The 14,629-nt window shown below is 43.6% G+C and overlaps 1 protein-coding gene across 3 annotated transcripts; it reads left to right on the forward strand.

The window, feature by feature from the left end:
• Window positions 1-428: 428 nt before the first annotated feature.
• Window positions 429-13,231, forward strand: LOC140251507 (UDP-glucuronosyltransferase 2A2-like). 3 transcript variants are annotated; one of them, XM_072335384.1, is made up of 6 exons: window positions 429-1,164; window positions 8,642-8,790; window positions 9,660-9,791; window positions 10,124-10,211; window positions 10,942-11,161; window positions 11,806-12,143. In XM_072335384.1, the coding sequence occupies exons 1-6, from the start codon at window positions 429-431 to the stop codon at window positions 12,080-12,082; spliced, it is 1,602 nt and encodes a 533-aa protein (XP_072191485.1). In that variant the 3' UTR covers window positions 12,083-12,143. The 3 variants fall into 3 exon arrangements, with proteins under 3 accessions (XP_072191485.1, XP_072191486.1, XP_072191487.1); XM_072335385.1 differs by lacking the exon at window positions 429-1,164 and adding an exon at window positions 3,186-3,961 and having other exon boundaries at window positions 11,806-13,231; XM_072335386.1 differs by lacking the exon at window positions 429-1,164 and adding an exon at window positions 5,908-6,631.
• The last annotated feature ends 1,398 nt before the right edge of the window (window positions 13,232-14,629 follow it).

A 14,629-nucleotide genomic window follows, 5' to 3' on the forward strand; every position in this document is an offset into this window, starting at 1 on the left:
TAGTTGCACATCTGCCAGCACTTACTGATTAATGTAGCTCCTACATAGTGGAAGAAGACCCCTATTGTTTGCTTTCGTGTCCTCAATAAGGATTTCATTCCTCAGGGAGAAACTAAAAAGGTACAATAAACAAAGAATTAAATTATTGTGCAAATGGACAGGTCTGAGGGTAGTAGGGACCTCTGACAGCACTGGGACTGCTGCCACCCCTACCTCAGGAAAGGAGTACCCTCAGGGGAAAGTTAATAGTAGAAAACAGAAAGAGGAAAGCAAATGACCAAGCATCCTTTCCTGTCTTTTTGGTTCAGAGACCACATAGGTTTGAAAGCCCCTGCTCAAGCAGCAGCAGACTCTCACAGACAACACAGAGGTGGAGTGCTCCCAGCTGGAAGAAAAGGATCCCAGACTATCCAGCCCTCAATCCTGCCATGGCCACAAAAGCCACCAGCTCCAAGAAATGCCTCCAGCTTCTTGCTTTCCATGTGGCTCTGGTAGCACCTGTCTTCTGTGGGAACGTGCTGGTTTGGCCAACGGAGGGCAGCCACTGGCTAAATGTGAAGATGGTTATTCGTGAGCTCATCCGCCGTGGGCACAGTGTCACCATCCTGGTGTCCAATGCTTCCCTCTTCATCCAGCCAAAGCCTGAGACCACCGAGAAGTTTGAGGTCTTTAACGTGCCCTTCAAGAAAGACACCATTGCAAACCTGATTGAGGAGATCATGGCGCTGTGGCTGAACAATAGGCCAACAGCCTCAACATTCTGGCAGTTTTACAAGGAGCTGGGGAAACTGTCCAAAAGCTGGCACCATGTCAACCGACAGATGTGTGATGCAGTGCTGACCAACCAGGAGCTGATGGCCCATCTGCAGGGCTCTGGCTACGACCTGCTGCTGTCGGACCCAGTGACTCTCTGCGGGGACCTCGTAGCTCTCAAGCTGGCACTGCCCTTTGTGTATTCCCTGCGCTTCTCTCCAGCCTCGACTGTTGAGAGGCACTGTGGCAAGATCCCAGCCCCACCATCCTACACACCTGCAGCCCTGTCTGAGCTCACTGACCACATGTCCTTTAGCGAGAGAATTAAAAATATCCTGTCTTATCACTTGCAAGACTACATTTTCCAGAGCTACTGGGGAGAATGGGATATCTACTACAGCAAGATCTTAGGTAAGCTGATGCTACATAACTTCTTATCACTTGGCCTCCCATACTATGAGCTACAGAGCTGGGAGCCTAGAGGGTGGCAAATGGAAGGCCTGGAGGGTGAAGCGATCAACATATGGCCACCAACAAATTTTTCATTGTGTCCATAGATGGAAAAGTGAGTAAGCCAGCAGTGAAAGAGTCAAGCAGATGAGGTTCAGGTTGGATATTAGGAAAAATTTCTTCTCAGAAGGATTGGTGAGGCACTGGCACGGGCTGCCCAGGGAGGGGGTGCAGTCACTGATCCTGGAGGTGTTCAAAAAACACAGAGATGTGGCACTGAGGGACATGGTTAGTGGGCATGGTGAGGGTGGAATGGAGGTTGGACTGGATGATCTTAAGAAGTCTTTTCCAACCTTAATGATTCTCTGATTCTATGACCTCTTATACATGGCATGTAATGACAGTAGGCCAGAGTGATTTCAGAGACCAAAATAATTAAATTCATTTACAAAACAGGAGCCCCCTTTCTCTGAAGATCCTGCTTTGATCTAGCCAGACAATTCTTACAGTCTTAAGTCAGTAGTCACCAAACTGCTCAAGTGAGGTACGTTTGCATCAACTGCACCCACCCCTGTCAGGATGTTGTGCTGGCATGGCGCAGTGTGAAGATAGGAATCTGCAGACATCCCAACTGAGGGATTTGCCATAATTAATTCTAATGCAACATCTTAAGAAACTTCAGCAAGGAGAGCTCAGCTCATACTTCTCCTCCTCCCATGCTCACACTGAAAGAACACAGCAACAGAACTGCTTTCCTGGTGCAAAGCATCACAACTAGGTGAGTCACAAGCAGGCCTTGACCCTCAATAGTAACTGGGGTGCACTGTGCTTTTGTAATAGACTTATATCACTGGTAATGAAAACCAATCCTTTCTAAGTACAACCTGTATTGTGCAAACAAACCCTCCACCTACAAGGGAACAGTAAAAATAATAAGCCTTCCTCACAGTCTTTTGTTCTGGATTCTTCTGTGCAAATACATAGAAAAATGTGCTTGGGTAAGTATACAATCAAAGTGACATATTTGCTGAGCTCACACCACCCCTGTGTAACAGGGCACCTCCAAGTCTCACAGGACGCAATCTGCCTGCATGCTACAGGACTCCACAAGCACAGCAAGCTCTTGTCATGTGTGCAGCAGACAGGAGCCTCAGCTCAGCTTCTCAGGGCCTGGCCACCATCTCCACTTCCCCTTCATGCTGGAAAGGATGCTCTGGACAGCACAGGAGCCACAGCAAATTCTCTACCCAACGTCATGATTGGGAAAACAGAACTAGGCAGGAGCACAATGATTGTTTCTGACACAATGAAGAAGTCTCTCATCATTTCTTACCTGGAAGTCAGAAGTATGGCTGTAAATAAAGCAGCTTAGCAGAGATCTTCTGGTTCTACTTACAGCAAATTACTGGCACCTTGTGGTAGACAGGACAGCCCACTGCCATCAACTCACTGCTCCAGCCTCCTTCCAGGACAGCCCTGGAGGAGGAAAGTTCATGCGAGGACAGCCTTATTTGGACACAGAAGTTGCTTGCGTTACCATGTCATTTCATCCACATGGAGATCAGCTTGCCAGCTGCAACCCTAGATCATCATGCTAAAGTGTACTTCAGACATTCAGTGGCTTCACAAAGCAAAAAGATGCACACACAGTGGGTGAACGTTTCTGTGAACATCAGTTGCTATTGGAGCTGCCAGAGGAATGACAAAATCACCTCTTGTACCAAAAATAACACAGATTATAGCTAGATAGGCACAAGAGTCAGGACACTCAGAGAGACAACCCTCATAGGGCCGAGCTCACGGCTCTCTGCGTTGCTTCAGAGGAAACATCTTCCAACTCCAGCAAGTCACTGACCACCAGATGGAGCCAGCTGGTTCCAGTCATCTTTTCCCCAGGAAAACATGCCATTATCCACGACGGGATTTTGCACCAGCTACCTTGGCTCTTTGCCTTGCAGTGTCACGCAGGCCCAGCCCATCTCAGTGTGCTCTGTTGCTCCCGAGGAAGCAAGGCCACTGAGGCACTGAGAAGCACTGTAAATCATGTCAGGAAAGAAGGTGGCTGTGCTGTGGCTGCTGGCTATGCTGGGCTCTGTGTCTGGTGGGAAGGTGTTGGTCTGGCCAGTTGACAACAGCCACTGGCTCAACATGGAGTATATCCTGCACAGACTTGTAGCCCATGGCCATGAGGTGACTGTGCTGCTGCCTTCGTGCTTCCTTATCCTCAATGGCACCCAGCCCTCACCTTTCCATTTTGAGATGGTTGAGGTGTCAATCAGCAAAAGTGAGATGGCTGCCACAATGGAAGAAGGTTTCTATTTTTGGTTCTACGAGGAGAGAAGGTTACCTCTGTGGGAAAGTTTTTACAAGATGATTAATCTGCTACGCAAGTTCGAGAATATAACCAAAACCATTTGTGATGCACTTGTGAAGAACAAGGCGCTGCTGGAAAGGCTGAGGGCATCTTCCTTTGATGTCCTCCTGGCAGACCCACTGATGCCCAGCGGGGAGCTGTTTGCAGAGAAGCTGGGTATCCCTTTGGTGTACACCATACGATTCTCCATGGGAAACACGGTGGAGCGGCTCTGTGGGGGCCTTCCAGCACCTCCTTCCTACGTGCCAGCCAGCCTAAGCTCCCTAACAGACAAGATGACCTTCACAGAGAGGCTAAAAAACGTGTTCTCCTATGCTCTGCAGGACTTCACATACCACTACGTTCTCTGGAGACATTGGAATCAATACTACAGTGACATCTTAGGTAAGGCTGCTCTTACTTGCAGAGATTACACATACTATACACATACGCTTGCAAACCCAGAGCCTTGGTGCTAAGTTATAAGTTTGGACCAAGGCAGTTCTGAATTTCTTTCCTCCAAATTATTTGTGTCACAGCAAACAGCCCAGGCAAGAACATTACCTGTTTCTAGCTACAGCTAAAACCATACAGGTACTTTTAATACAAGCAAACTGATCAAGTGCTAGTAGCACTTGTAAGAGCCTCTCAGTCAAATGCAACATACACAAAGAGAAAAATACCACTGCATTTCTACCAAATGCTACTACTGAACTAAAATTTCAAAAGAAGAAAGCTAGGTATTTTTTGGAAGGCTGTCTATCTACCAAAATTACCTTTTTCCCTTAGTAATGCTCTCACTCCTCAGCTCTCCTCAGAATGGAAACAGCTTCCCTAGGTCCTTATGGGTTTGGAAGAGCAGCTATCCCTGCAGGCTAAGAGGACTGTAATGTACTGAGTCACAATGGGCAGTGATACAGTTCCCCCAGCAGCAAGGAAAAAAGGTCTTTGGCTTTTTTGAAGGTATCTAAAAGAACTAATTGGAGTTGCTTACTTCCTAATCTAATAACAACTGCAGAACTAATTTTGAAGTTTTGTTTTAAGAAGTTCTTGTCGTGATCAGGAGGAAATAAAATAATCTTCATTCATTAATTAAGAAATGTATTTATTTATTTTGCGGTCAAAGTGGAGAAATTGAAAGGTTATTATTTCCATGTGAGGATTTAAGTGCCTTTATTTATTTTTCAGATCCGTAGTAGTGTGTGGTTTTGTTGAGAGAGCAAAGTTGGCAGGAAGTTTTACTACTGGAGTACTTAGCTCCTTATTTATTTGTGTTGCTTATCAAGTTTGGCAGCAGCTAGAAAGCCTTGTGCTGGAAGCAATGTACTTGCTGAATGTAGGCTGTGTCAGCTTGAGGCTGCCTGAACTGAGTGATTTATTGGGTTTTCTACCAGTCATAAAATGTGTGCATTAGCATTTAAGGTTACACTTACAAAGTCTATGTAAGCCCACTTTTTCTCCCCTCTGACTGCCATCTGCTGTATCTCTTGTTTGGGCTGTATCAGTCCAGTGAGGGTCCCATGTAGTGGTGCTGGGATCCTGGAGGAGTGTCCATGCCCCTCTTCAACTCAGCATAAGCCTCATCCTCCTGCTCAGGAAAGAGCAGATGCCTGTTCACTTCCATTTACACGTCAGTGGCACAAGGCATCTTTTATTTATCTGTGGGATTGCCTTCAGGAGGGGAAATTAGGATTCTTATGTTGGACTGCCCTGAACAGTGAGGGGCAAAGAACGTGAGCAAAACCCAAGCTCTCAGTTTCTTCCTCTTTCGTCCGTGGAATGAACTTGATGCTGCAATGACCTCTGCCAGGACTGCCCCCTTCCAGTAATGTGACCACAGTGTCTGGTAGTGTTGCATACAGTGTGAATCACTGCAGGATGTTGTGTCTGCATGTAGTAAATCAGAAGAATAAAAGTGTAACCAGCCATATAGGTAGTTTGGTTCTTAAAGGGCAAAGAAGCAAATCTAGGTAGTAGTCAAGTGAAAAGACTGAGTTCCTTGGGCTCCCATAGCCTGAACTGTTGTGCACAGGGGTGCATACCTTGAAGATCTGGCAGCAGGGCAAGGGCTTCTGGGCCTCACATGCTGCAGGCTGCACTTTCTGTTGAGCAGAAACAGGAACTGTTTTCATTTCCAGCGACTGGCTAGAGCTCTGCGGGAGATTCCAGAACGGGATTTCCTGTTTGCCCAGCCCTCCCTCAGGTGGTGTATGGTGTACTGAAATGCCCTCTTGCCAACGCTGGTGCCAAGTGGATCTCTCTTTTACTGGCTGTTTCCAAAGTTGTTTGCATGCTAAAGTAGTGAACTGTTTCAAGCATACTCAGACTGGAGTTGTGCGTGGACTGCTGAGATGATGGGGCAAAGATTCTCCTGGCTACTCTGGACCTTTGCATGCTGCTGGAGTGCTGGCTTTTGTGGGAAGGTGGTTGTCTGGCCCACCGATGCCAGTCACTGGATCAACATGAAAGTGTTGCTGGAAGAGCTCATTCTCCGGGGTCATGAAGTGACTGTGCTGGTACCGTCAGTAAATTTGCTCATCGACTACAAAGACACGTCATCTCCTTTCACCTTTGAGGTCCTGGAGGTGAACTTCACCCAAGAGACCCTGGATGCTCTCATGGAGGACTTCCTCAATCTCTGGATCAATGACCTCCATAATCTATTTCCCTGGGAGGTCATGTGGAGGATGAAAGAAGCCATATACTCCTTTTCTAACTTGTCAAAGCAGTCCTGTGATGCCTTGGTATCAAATCCTCAGCTGATAGCAAAGCTGCATCAGGCCAAGTTTGATGTTCTTATTGCTGACCCTCTATGTGTATGTGGAGAGCTTGTGGCAGACCTCCTGTCAATCCCTTTTGTCTACAGTTTCCGTTTTTCTGAGGGGAACGTGGTAGAACGGCTGTGTGGTGGGCTCCCATCTCCACCTTCCTATGTGCCTGCTAGCACAACAGGGTTGACGGACCACATGTCCTTTATCGAGAGACTGAAGAATTTCTTCTTTTACTTTTCCATGGATTTATTTTTCTTAAAGTTCTGGCGAGATGAATGGGATGGATACTACAGTAATGTCTTGGGTAAGGCAGCTGTTGAGCAGTCTCTCTTGCATAAATTGTGCATATTGAATGTTTAGAGAGCTTAGTGCTGTAGTCTCAAAATACTTTCTCAAGCTGTCTCACAGTGCTGAAGATGACCTCCTTGAAGATGTAGTCCCACATTAGAAGGGAGTACATTGGGCTCCTTCCATCACCCTCTGTTTTGGTCAGACAGAGGTTATGCTTTATCTTTTAAGGCTTGTATAGCCTAACAGGTACCAGCGCAGTCCTGTTTTATGTCCACTTAAGGATTTTTAGAACGTGTAGTTTTGTCAATAATGGTACTGCTGGTCAGCTCTTCTTGTGAGCTGCATGCCTGTTTTAGTCCTATAGGGGAATTTAGAGGACAACTGTTGTTTCTTAATTTTGAGGCACTTTTACAGTTAAGGTGGTAGTGGACAAAGACTGGAGGGCAAAATCATTGTTTCAGTACATGCAAGCTACTGGAGACAGCTCCATTAGTAACACGGAGCCAAGACTGAAATGGAGCCAATCTTGTTCTAACTGGGAACACCGTCTGTCTTTGGATGAGAAGGGCAAAGCTGCATGCATTCATGTTGTATGCATCATCTGGAGGTACTATCTGGCAGCCCTGATTGGTATGGTTGCTAAATGTGGGTTCATATTCTCCAAGAAGACCTTTCCCTTTCTGTCACCATACAGAGTTTGAAATAAAGTTCCCTTACTCAGAACTTCTGTTCTAGCCTATTACAGCACAGGGCTTGACTCAAAGTCTATGAAAGAGACCTTTCAGTTAAAGGGACATTGAACCTTGTCTAGAATATCTATGTTCAAGCCGATAACAAACAAACAGCAAGCACAAGGGCATCTAGTCTGTTGCCTTCCAATCTCTTCCTCTGTTTTCAGTGAAAACCTCTCTGCTTTCCACAATAGCTTTTTCCCATCAGTTGAACTTTTCTACCATGTAAGACTTCACAGTTTCACACTACAACTTAGATAGTGACACTTATATCACTCTAGTAGTAATGCAGGTGTCATTTTCACTCCTGTAATTTTATAGCTGAGTCACTGCCCTCTGCTTTAGGAAAAAAAAATAACAATAACATAGGAAAAAAAAAAAAACAAACCCAAAGTCACCACCACCATTTAATTTCTATTTAATGCTGATCAAATAGTATAAGATGTTCTATGGGCAACTTTCCTCCTGCTGTTCATTTTGCTTGGATACTATTTGCATTAGATTGGCCTTAGAAGATCATTTAATACTTTTAACCCTTTTCCATTTTGTGGGGAAAATACCCAAGAGAACTTGCAAGATGTGCCTAAGAATATGTATTTTCCAAATGGGAAGCTATGAAATGTTTCCCCCCACCCCCCCACCCCCTCATCCCTCTTTTTTTTTCTTGCAGATGAATTTCTAGAGACATTTTGCCTAAAACACCATTCCAGAACCTACATTTTGGGCCAGTTTTTCCCTATACATTTCAGCAGAAGATTCCACAGTCCCCAACAGAATTAGGGCCTGTTTTTTCACTGTAGTCTGAGCAGCCACAGACTGTGACATAATTTGAAAAACACAACAGAATTTAGTTAAAAACCTTCTTCTTCCCTGACTTCTGACCATCTCTTTGTGATTTAATCTTACGTTGCCATAAGTTTTCTGTGACCATAAATTTTCTTCCCTCAAATGGTGTTTTATTACAAGCATAGGTAATTATATTTTCTAGCAGTACAAGAAAAGCACAGAAATTAAATGCTTCCCAACTTGCTCATATACTGCTCTACATTTATCCTGGGGGTTCAGAATGGTTTTTAAGATACTTTTGCTTTGTTTGTTGCAACTTAAGAAGACTGAGGAGGGACTGGACAAGGAATAGGTCTAGATTTGTCCAGGTTTTCTCTTCATGTTCAGTTTGATAGAATACACTGACTGGGAGTACCAAAATACAAAGGTAAGGCTAGTATTTTGCAATCTACCGCAAACAAGATTATACTCGTGATTGTTGTAAATGCCTTGTACCTTGCCCACAGGAAGGCCCACAACCCTGTGTGAGACGATGGGAAAAGCAGAGATATGGTTAATCAGAACATACTGGGATTTTGAATTTCCTCGCCCTTTCCTGCCCAACTTTGAGTTTGTTGGAGGACTTCACTGCCAACCTGCAAAGCCACTGCCAAAGGTATTTTGACTTGGTTCTGCCATTGGCTGGTTATCTATAAAATCTATTTTCATCCCTGAAAAGCAACGTCATGAGAAAGCTCGTTCTTAAAACATGTTCTGCTGCTGGTGGGAGCAGGAGGGAGCTATTTAGCAATCCACCCAGACTTGTACAAACTGAGGGCTGGGTTTGTAGCTTACTGTCAAAAGATGATAGGTGAGTCAGCAGGAGCAAATATGGGTATTTGTTTTAGGAGAAACAGGCGTTGCCTCTTGACTCTTAAATGCTACAGGGGTTGAGTTGAGAGGTATAGCCATTCCCTTTTGGATACTATTACTTCATTTCACATGTACTACCTAAAAGAAGGAACAGGAAGATCACAGAATCATAGAATGGGCGGGGTTGGTCTGACACGCTAAGTCTGTAGCAATACATACTGTACTACAGGAAATGCAGAACTGGTGAACAAAGTGACAGCAGTGACTTGACAAATCCCTACTCAGGATGCTGCAACAAGTTTTCAGCAGTGTCGCCCCCTGAAGGTCTGCTGTGCCAGAGAGGATGTCACAGAGTATGCCTTCTCATTCCAGTGCCAGGATCCATTCTTGCTGGTCATGCTCTGAAAGAAATGTTTCCTGAAACTTCCTGACATGTATTTAAAGAGACAAATCTTCTTCTGCTTGTCTTGATGCTTATCTTGCTCCTGCTTGAGGAGAACCTGCCTGTTCTGTACAGGGCGATGTGTATCTTTGTAATAGCCTTATGTCAGCAGGGGTGCTTCTAACACTACGATTGTCTTCTTGATAAACTAATTAAATTATACTCTCTCTTCACATAATCTGTGTAATCTGCATTCTGTGATTACTGTTAGTATGCCTTCTGCCTCCTAGGAAATTGAAGAATTCGTTCAGAGTTCTGGGGAACACGGCATTGTGGTATTTTCTCTTGGGTCAATGGTCTACAACCTAACCGATGAAAGAAGTAATGTCATTGCCAGAGCCCTCAGCCAGCTTCCACAAAATGTGAGTTTACTTTCAAGTATAAAACCACCTGCCTTGTTTTTTGTCACGCTTCCTTCAGCAAACCTATGTTCGACTGGCCTTTTATCTGCATTTCTGCTGGATATCCCACGGCCAGAAGCTGGGCTCTGCAGAGGCAGACTGCACACCCAGTCCAGGTAGAATTAAGGTATTTCTGCCCCCCGTTCCCAACCCAAATGGTATGGGGGTGTATCATAGGCCAAAATAACTAACCAAAGATCTAATCTAGAGCCAAAGTTGCTTGAATCACTGGGAAATAACACAGAAGACAATGCCACAGTCATAGTGTTTATCTTAGTGTTCCTTTGTTCAAGGTCCTCTGGCGATACAAAGGAAAAAAACCAGAAGCTCTGGGCTCCAACACCAGGACTTATGACTGGATACCCCAAAATGACCTGCTTGGTGAGACTGCTTCTATCTGGGATGAATTACTCCCTTCAAAAAGCTATTTCCTTTATTTTTCTGCTAAAATGGCTTATTTAGGTAAAAATACCCAAAGACTTAACAGCTACAGTTAGTTTTGTACGTCAAGCAGCAGAGGTTAGCTCTTGAAGCCCTAATTTCCTAGTTTGTTTTTGACTTTATGGTAAGTGGACTATACAAGAACCATGGAAGATACAGACAGACCATAAAGGGAGTAGGGATCAGTGGCTCAGGAAGGCAGCAATTTGAGCTTAGCTATACAGATGGATCTCTTAAGGAAAAGTCCCAGTCTTACAGAGACCAGTAACATCAGTCTGCAAGGACTAAGAACCACATCAGACAGTAACAAAGAAGGTATGTGCTCTGGACTTCACCCCTGCAGTTCATTTCACAGGCACATTCCTCAAAAGGCATCAAGCATCTCTGGTCAAACAAGAAGGATGCAGAAGAGGCTATTACGAGCCTGAGTCAATGTGAAGAGTAGAACAGCATGACTGCAGAAGGGCTGAAGTAACTTTACGGTAGTCTGGAGGAATATACCAGTTCACCTACTGCATTCAAACATCAGTGTGTAGAAGTTAAGCTAAGTGTGCATGCTCTGGTGTCAATCCAGAAGTCAGGGTGCATTTGCTGTAGTAGTTGACAGCTCTGATGCTCTTGTGAACCTGGCCTGCTGCTGCTACATGTTTCCCAACTTCCCATGTTGCAGGTCATCCCTTGACAAAGGCCTTCATTACTCATGGTGGGACCAATGGGATCTATGAAGCAATTTACCATGGAATCCCAATGGTTGGGATTCCCATGTTTGCTGACCAGCATGACAACATCGCTCACATGAGGGCAAAAGGAGCTGCAGTTGAGCTGGATTTCAGCACACTGACGACGCAGGATCTAGTTGATGCAGTGAATACAGTCATTAACAATTCCACGTGAGTTTTGTTCTTCCATCATACTGATGTTATTTAAACTGCTGATGTAAGACGTGCTGGCTCTTCCAGGAACTCAAAATATTGAACAGTTGGCACTTGGGTCTTAGAGAAAAAACAAATCTCTACTAAGAATCAGCATCTTCTCAGAAAAGAGGGACCAGCAATTCTACTTTGTATTGCATTTTAAGATTCCTCTGAGAAAGACAGCTCTGGAGCAACTCCCAAGATGATTCTCTGTTCACTGCTAGCATAAATTTGTTGGATACGTTGCATAACAATGCAAAGTTGTTTTATCTATTCTCTGTATGGAGCTGTCACAGTTCTCTTATCTGAGCCTCCAGTATCCTTAGGTTATTGTAGCAACATACTGAACAGACATAAAAAAAGTTATTTTATTTTATTTTTTTTAAACAGAGTAACTGTAAACACTTGGCATAATTTTTCTTTGCAAAAGACTGAGTTTCTCTATTAAAGTTTGTATCTCAAGTTCTGCGCAAATAATAACCTGGACTGGTTCCAAATATTTTTATATAACATTGATCAAAGTAAAAGCAGAGTTTTCTACCTTCCTCAAGATTATCAGCCAGTTGTGGAATGGGTTGTTTCAGAAATCAGCGACAAATCTCCTTTCTTTCTTTTTTCAGCTACAAGGAAAATGCTTTAAAGTTATCCAAGATACACCATGACCAGCCAATTAAACCTCTGGACAGAGCTGTCTTCTGGATTGAATTTGTCATGCGTCACAAAGGAGCAAAGCACTTGAGACCAGCTGCTCACCATCTTACCTGGTACCAATACCACTGCCTGGATGTTCTGGCATTCCTATTCACCTGTGCAGCCATTGCTGGCTTCATTCTAGTTAAGTGCTGCACATTTTGCTGTAGAAAATGCGGTAGGGTCACAAAGAAAAAGAAAGAATAGATACGTGGATCCCATCAGCACTCTTTCTTTTCATACACTGCTTCAGTAAAGCACTTCTGCATATTCCTTGGTAAATACAATTATTACGATATACTTCAAGCTACACATATCACGAAGCACCTCACTGAACTGGGCTGTGCTAAAAAGGCAGTTAGGGAGCTGCTTGCTAAGCCAGCAAATTACTTTTGGCCTCTATAACAATGAATTATAGCTGCTTAATCCCTTGGGAAGCTGTTAGCTGATCACACAATATTCCTAGAACAGTAATTGTTGCTCTAACTTTTCAAATTCAATTTGGCATCCATTTTTAAATTCAGCCCTTCTGTGTGTCATCCAGTGGTCCTGCAATTAGTTTTCTTAATCTAGCTCTCTCCTCCCACATCAAGTCACCTATGTTTAGTGATTCGAAACCAAAACACCCCTCCTGTCAAGTAAAGCTCTTTCCAAATTGAACAGTGAAGCTCCTAAAAAAACACCCAACGTCAAGAAAGACTGGGAGCAGCCAGACTCTGATGAAGTTTGTGTCATCACTTTCTACAAATGCACTACTTAATGGTACAGGGGAGATCAGAGCTTATCTGAGTCCTGAAGCCAGTAGAAAAACTGCTTACTTTCCTCTGGGAACTATTCCTTTTTCCTATCCAGTATGCTTGGATTCCTACTGCACACATCATCGTTCCAACAACAACAACACAAGTGTGTGAAAATAACCTATACTTGTCAGTAACATGCTCATGTTAACCCCCAAATCCTCTGAGCCACAGTAACTGATAAATCCAGAAAAACCTTGAAGCGGAACTTACAAAGTAGTATTGTCACACATGGGAACAACACAATAGTTACTTGCCTTGCCTCAAGTACTGGTGGGAAAATAATGCTGCCCGTGGCTCAGACGGCGATGTTAAATGTTGCACTACTGAAACTATTTAAGGAGACCTTACTGATGAAAATCTACTAAACTGATGCTAGTTTAGGCCTCCCATTGAAGGTAAGGCTATTAAACTTTTATGCTAGCACACTTATTAAATAGTCTGCCCCAATATTAACTAATGTTCACTGTATTCTGGATGTTGCAGATTTGTTTTCAAACAGACCAATAAAACGTTCTTTGTTTACACAATAAAACTCCCATCAATACATTAATATTTTAAATTGTCTCATTTGTTAACAGCTTCAGTTCCATTTGAATCTCTTCACACAAAAACCTCCACAAAAGTGTAAGCAAATGGTTTCCAATCTGGTGTGATTACAACAAGCTTACCCGTGTTTCACATGGTAACTAGGAATCCAGCAGGGTTGTGACAGGATGTGCAGAAACATGTTAACAGTGAACACATGACAATCAGGTCCTAGAGCAGAAAGGTTTCGCTAAACCTCCTCATACAGCTGACTTCTGAAACTCAGTTTTACCATGCTTCATCCTGAGTCCTCATCATCCAGCTTTGAAAGTAGAAAACTGGCTGAGGATACTAGTTCTGTCGATGGCTGTTCCCTGCTAAAGCATCTTCCCTGCAGTAAGTCACACAGGCACACTTCTAGATAGGTCTTGAATATCTTCATAGAAGGAGATTCTGCAACCTCTCTAGGCAGCCTGTTCCTGTGCTGTCAGCTTACTGTAAAGTTGTTCTTCTGAATGTTTGTATGGAACTCCCTACATTCAAGTGTTAGGCCATTGCTCCTTGTACTATTGCTACACAACACTGAGAAGAGCCTGGCCTCATCTGTTTGCCTCCCCCCTCCCTTTAGATATTTATAAACATTAATCAGGTCCCCCTTTCAGTTTTCTTTTGCCCGGGCCGAGCAGATTACTCAGCCTTTCTTCATATGGGGGATGCTTCAGGTCCTTTATTATCTTTGCAGCTATCTGAGAGACTCCTACTTACTCTGAGCAATATAGCTTATCCAAGCACTGATACTAAGTCAACAACTAAGTCAACACTAAGTCAAGCTTAAAAACAAAACACAAACAACAAACCTGCAACAGCAATTTCCAAATGAAGCAATGAAATATCTCAGAGAATGTAGGTGATCCGTGGTACACACCTCCAACTAGACACAATAAGCAAGCTCAATTTAACAGAACAATCTAATCCTACTGCACACCTCTCAGTTCATAAATTTGAGGGAGTTAAAGATGTTAAACTTCTTGAGGCATTTAAAGAACATTCCTATGTGGAGATCACAATTCTTCCTCATGTTTACTATACATGCATAGACTGAAATAAAGCCCAAACCACTCTCAGTTCCAAAAAACCATCTGTTTCGACAACTGTGACACTGGCAAATACTATACTGCAGTTTGTTAATACAGCTAAAGCATACAGTGTTGCAGAGCTGGAACACTACAAAGAATGTGCTATAACCTGACTTAATTAAATCAGAAAATAAAAAATAAAGGTTATTATGAAGCCCATAAAGGCAGTGCTACAAATGCAGGTTTTGAGAACTAGAAAACTACTGCAGAAAGTGAGAAATATCCTCTATGACTTCTATCTTTCTTCACAGTTCTATACCATTGGCATCTAGATTCAAATACTTTCTATTTGC

The sequence above is a fragment of the Excalfactoria chinensis genome, chromosome 4 (assembly GCF_039878825.1).
Source record: "Excalfactoria chinensis isolate bCotChi1 chromosome 4, bCotChi1.hap2, whole genome shotgun sequence".
Classification (NCBI taxonomy): Eukaryota; Metazoa; Chordata; class Aves; order Galliformes; family Phasianidae; genus Excalfactoria; species Excalfactoria chinensis.

Coding starts and splice junctions, on each gene's coding strand:
- LOC140251507 (XM_072335384.1), top strand. CDS start 429: ATGGCCACAAAAGCCACCAGCTCCAAGAAATGCCTCCAGCTTCTTGCT. Junction 1,165..8,641: donor CTACTACAGCAAGATCTTAG/GTAAGCTGATGC, acceptor CCTTGCCCACAG/GAAGGCCCACAACCCTGTGT. Junction 8,791..9,659: donor CTGCAAAGCCACTGCCAAAG/GTATTTTGACTT, acceptor TCTGCCTCCTAG/GAAATTGAAGAATTCGTTCA.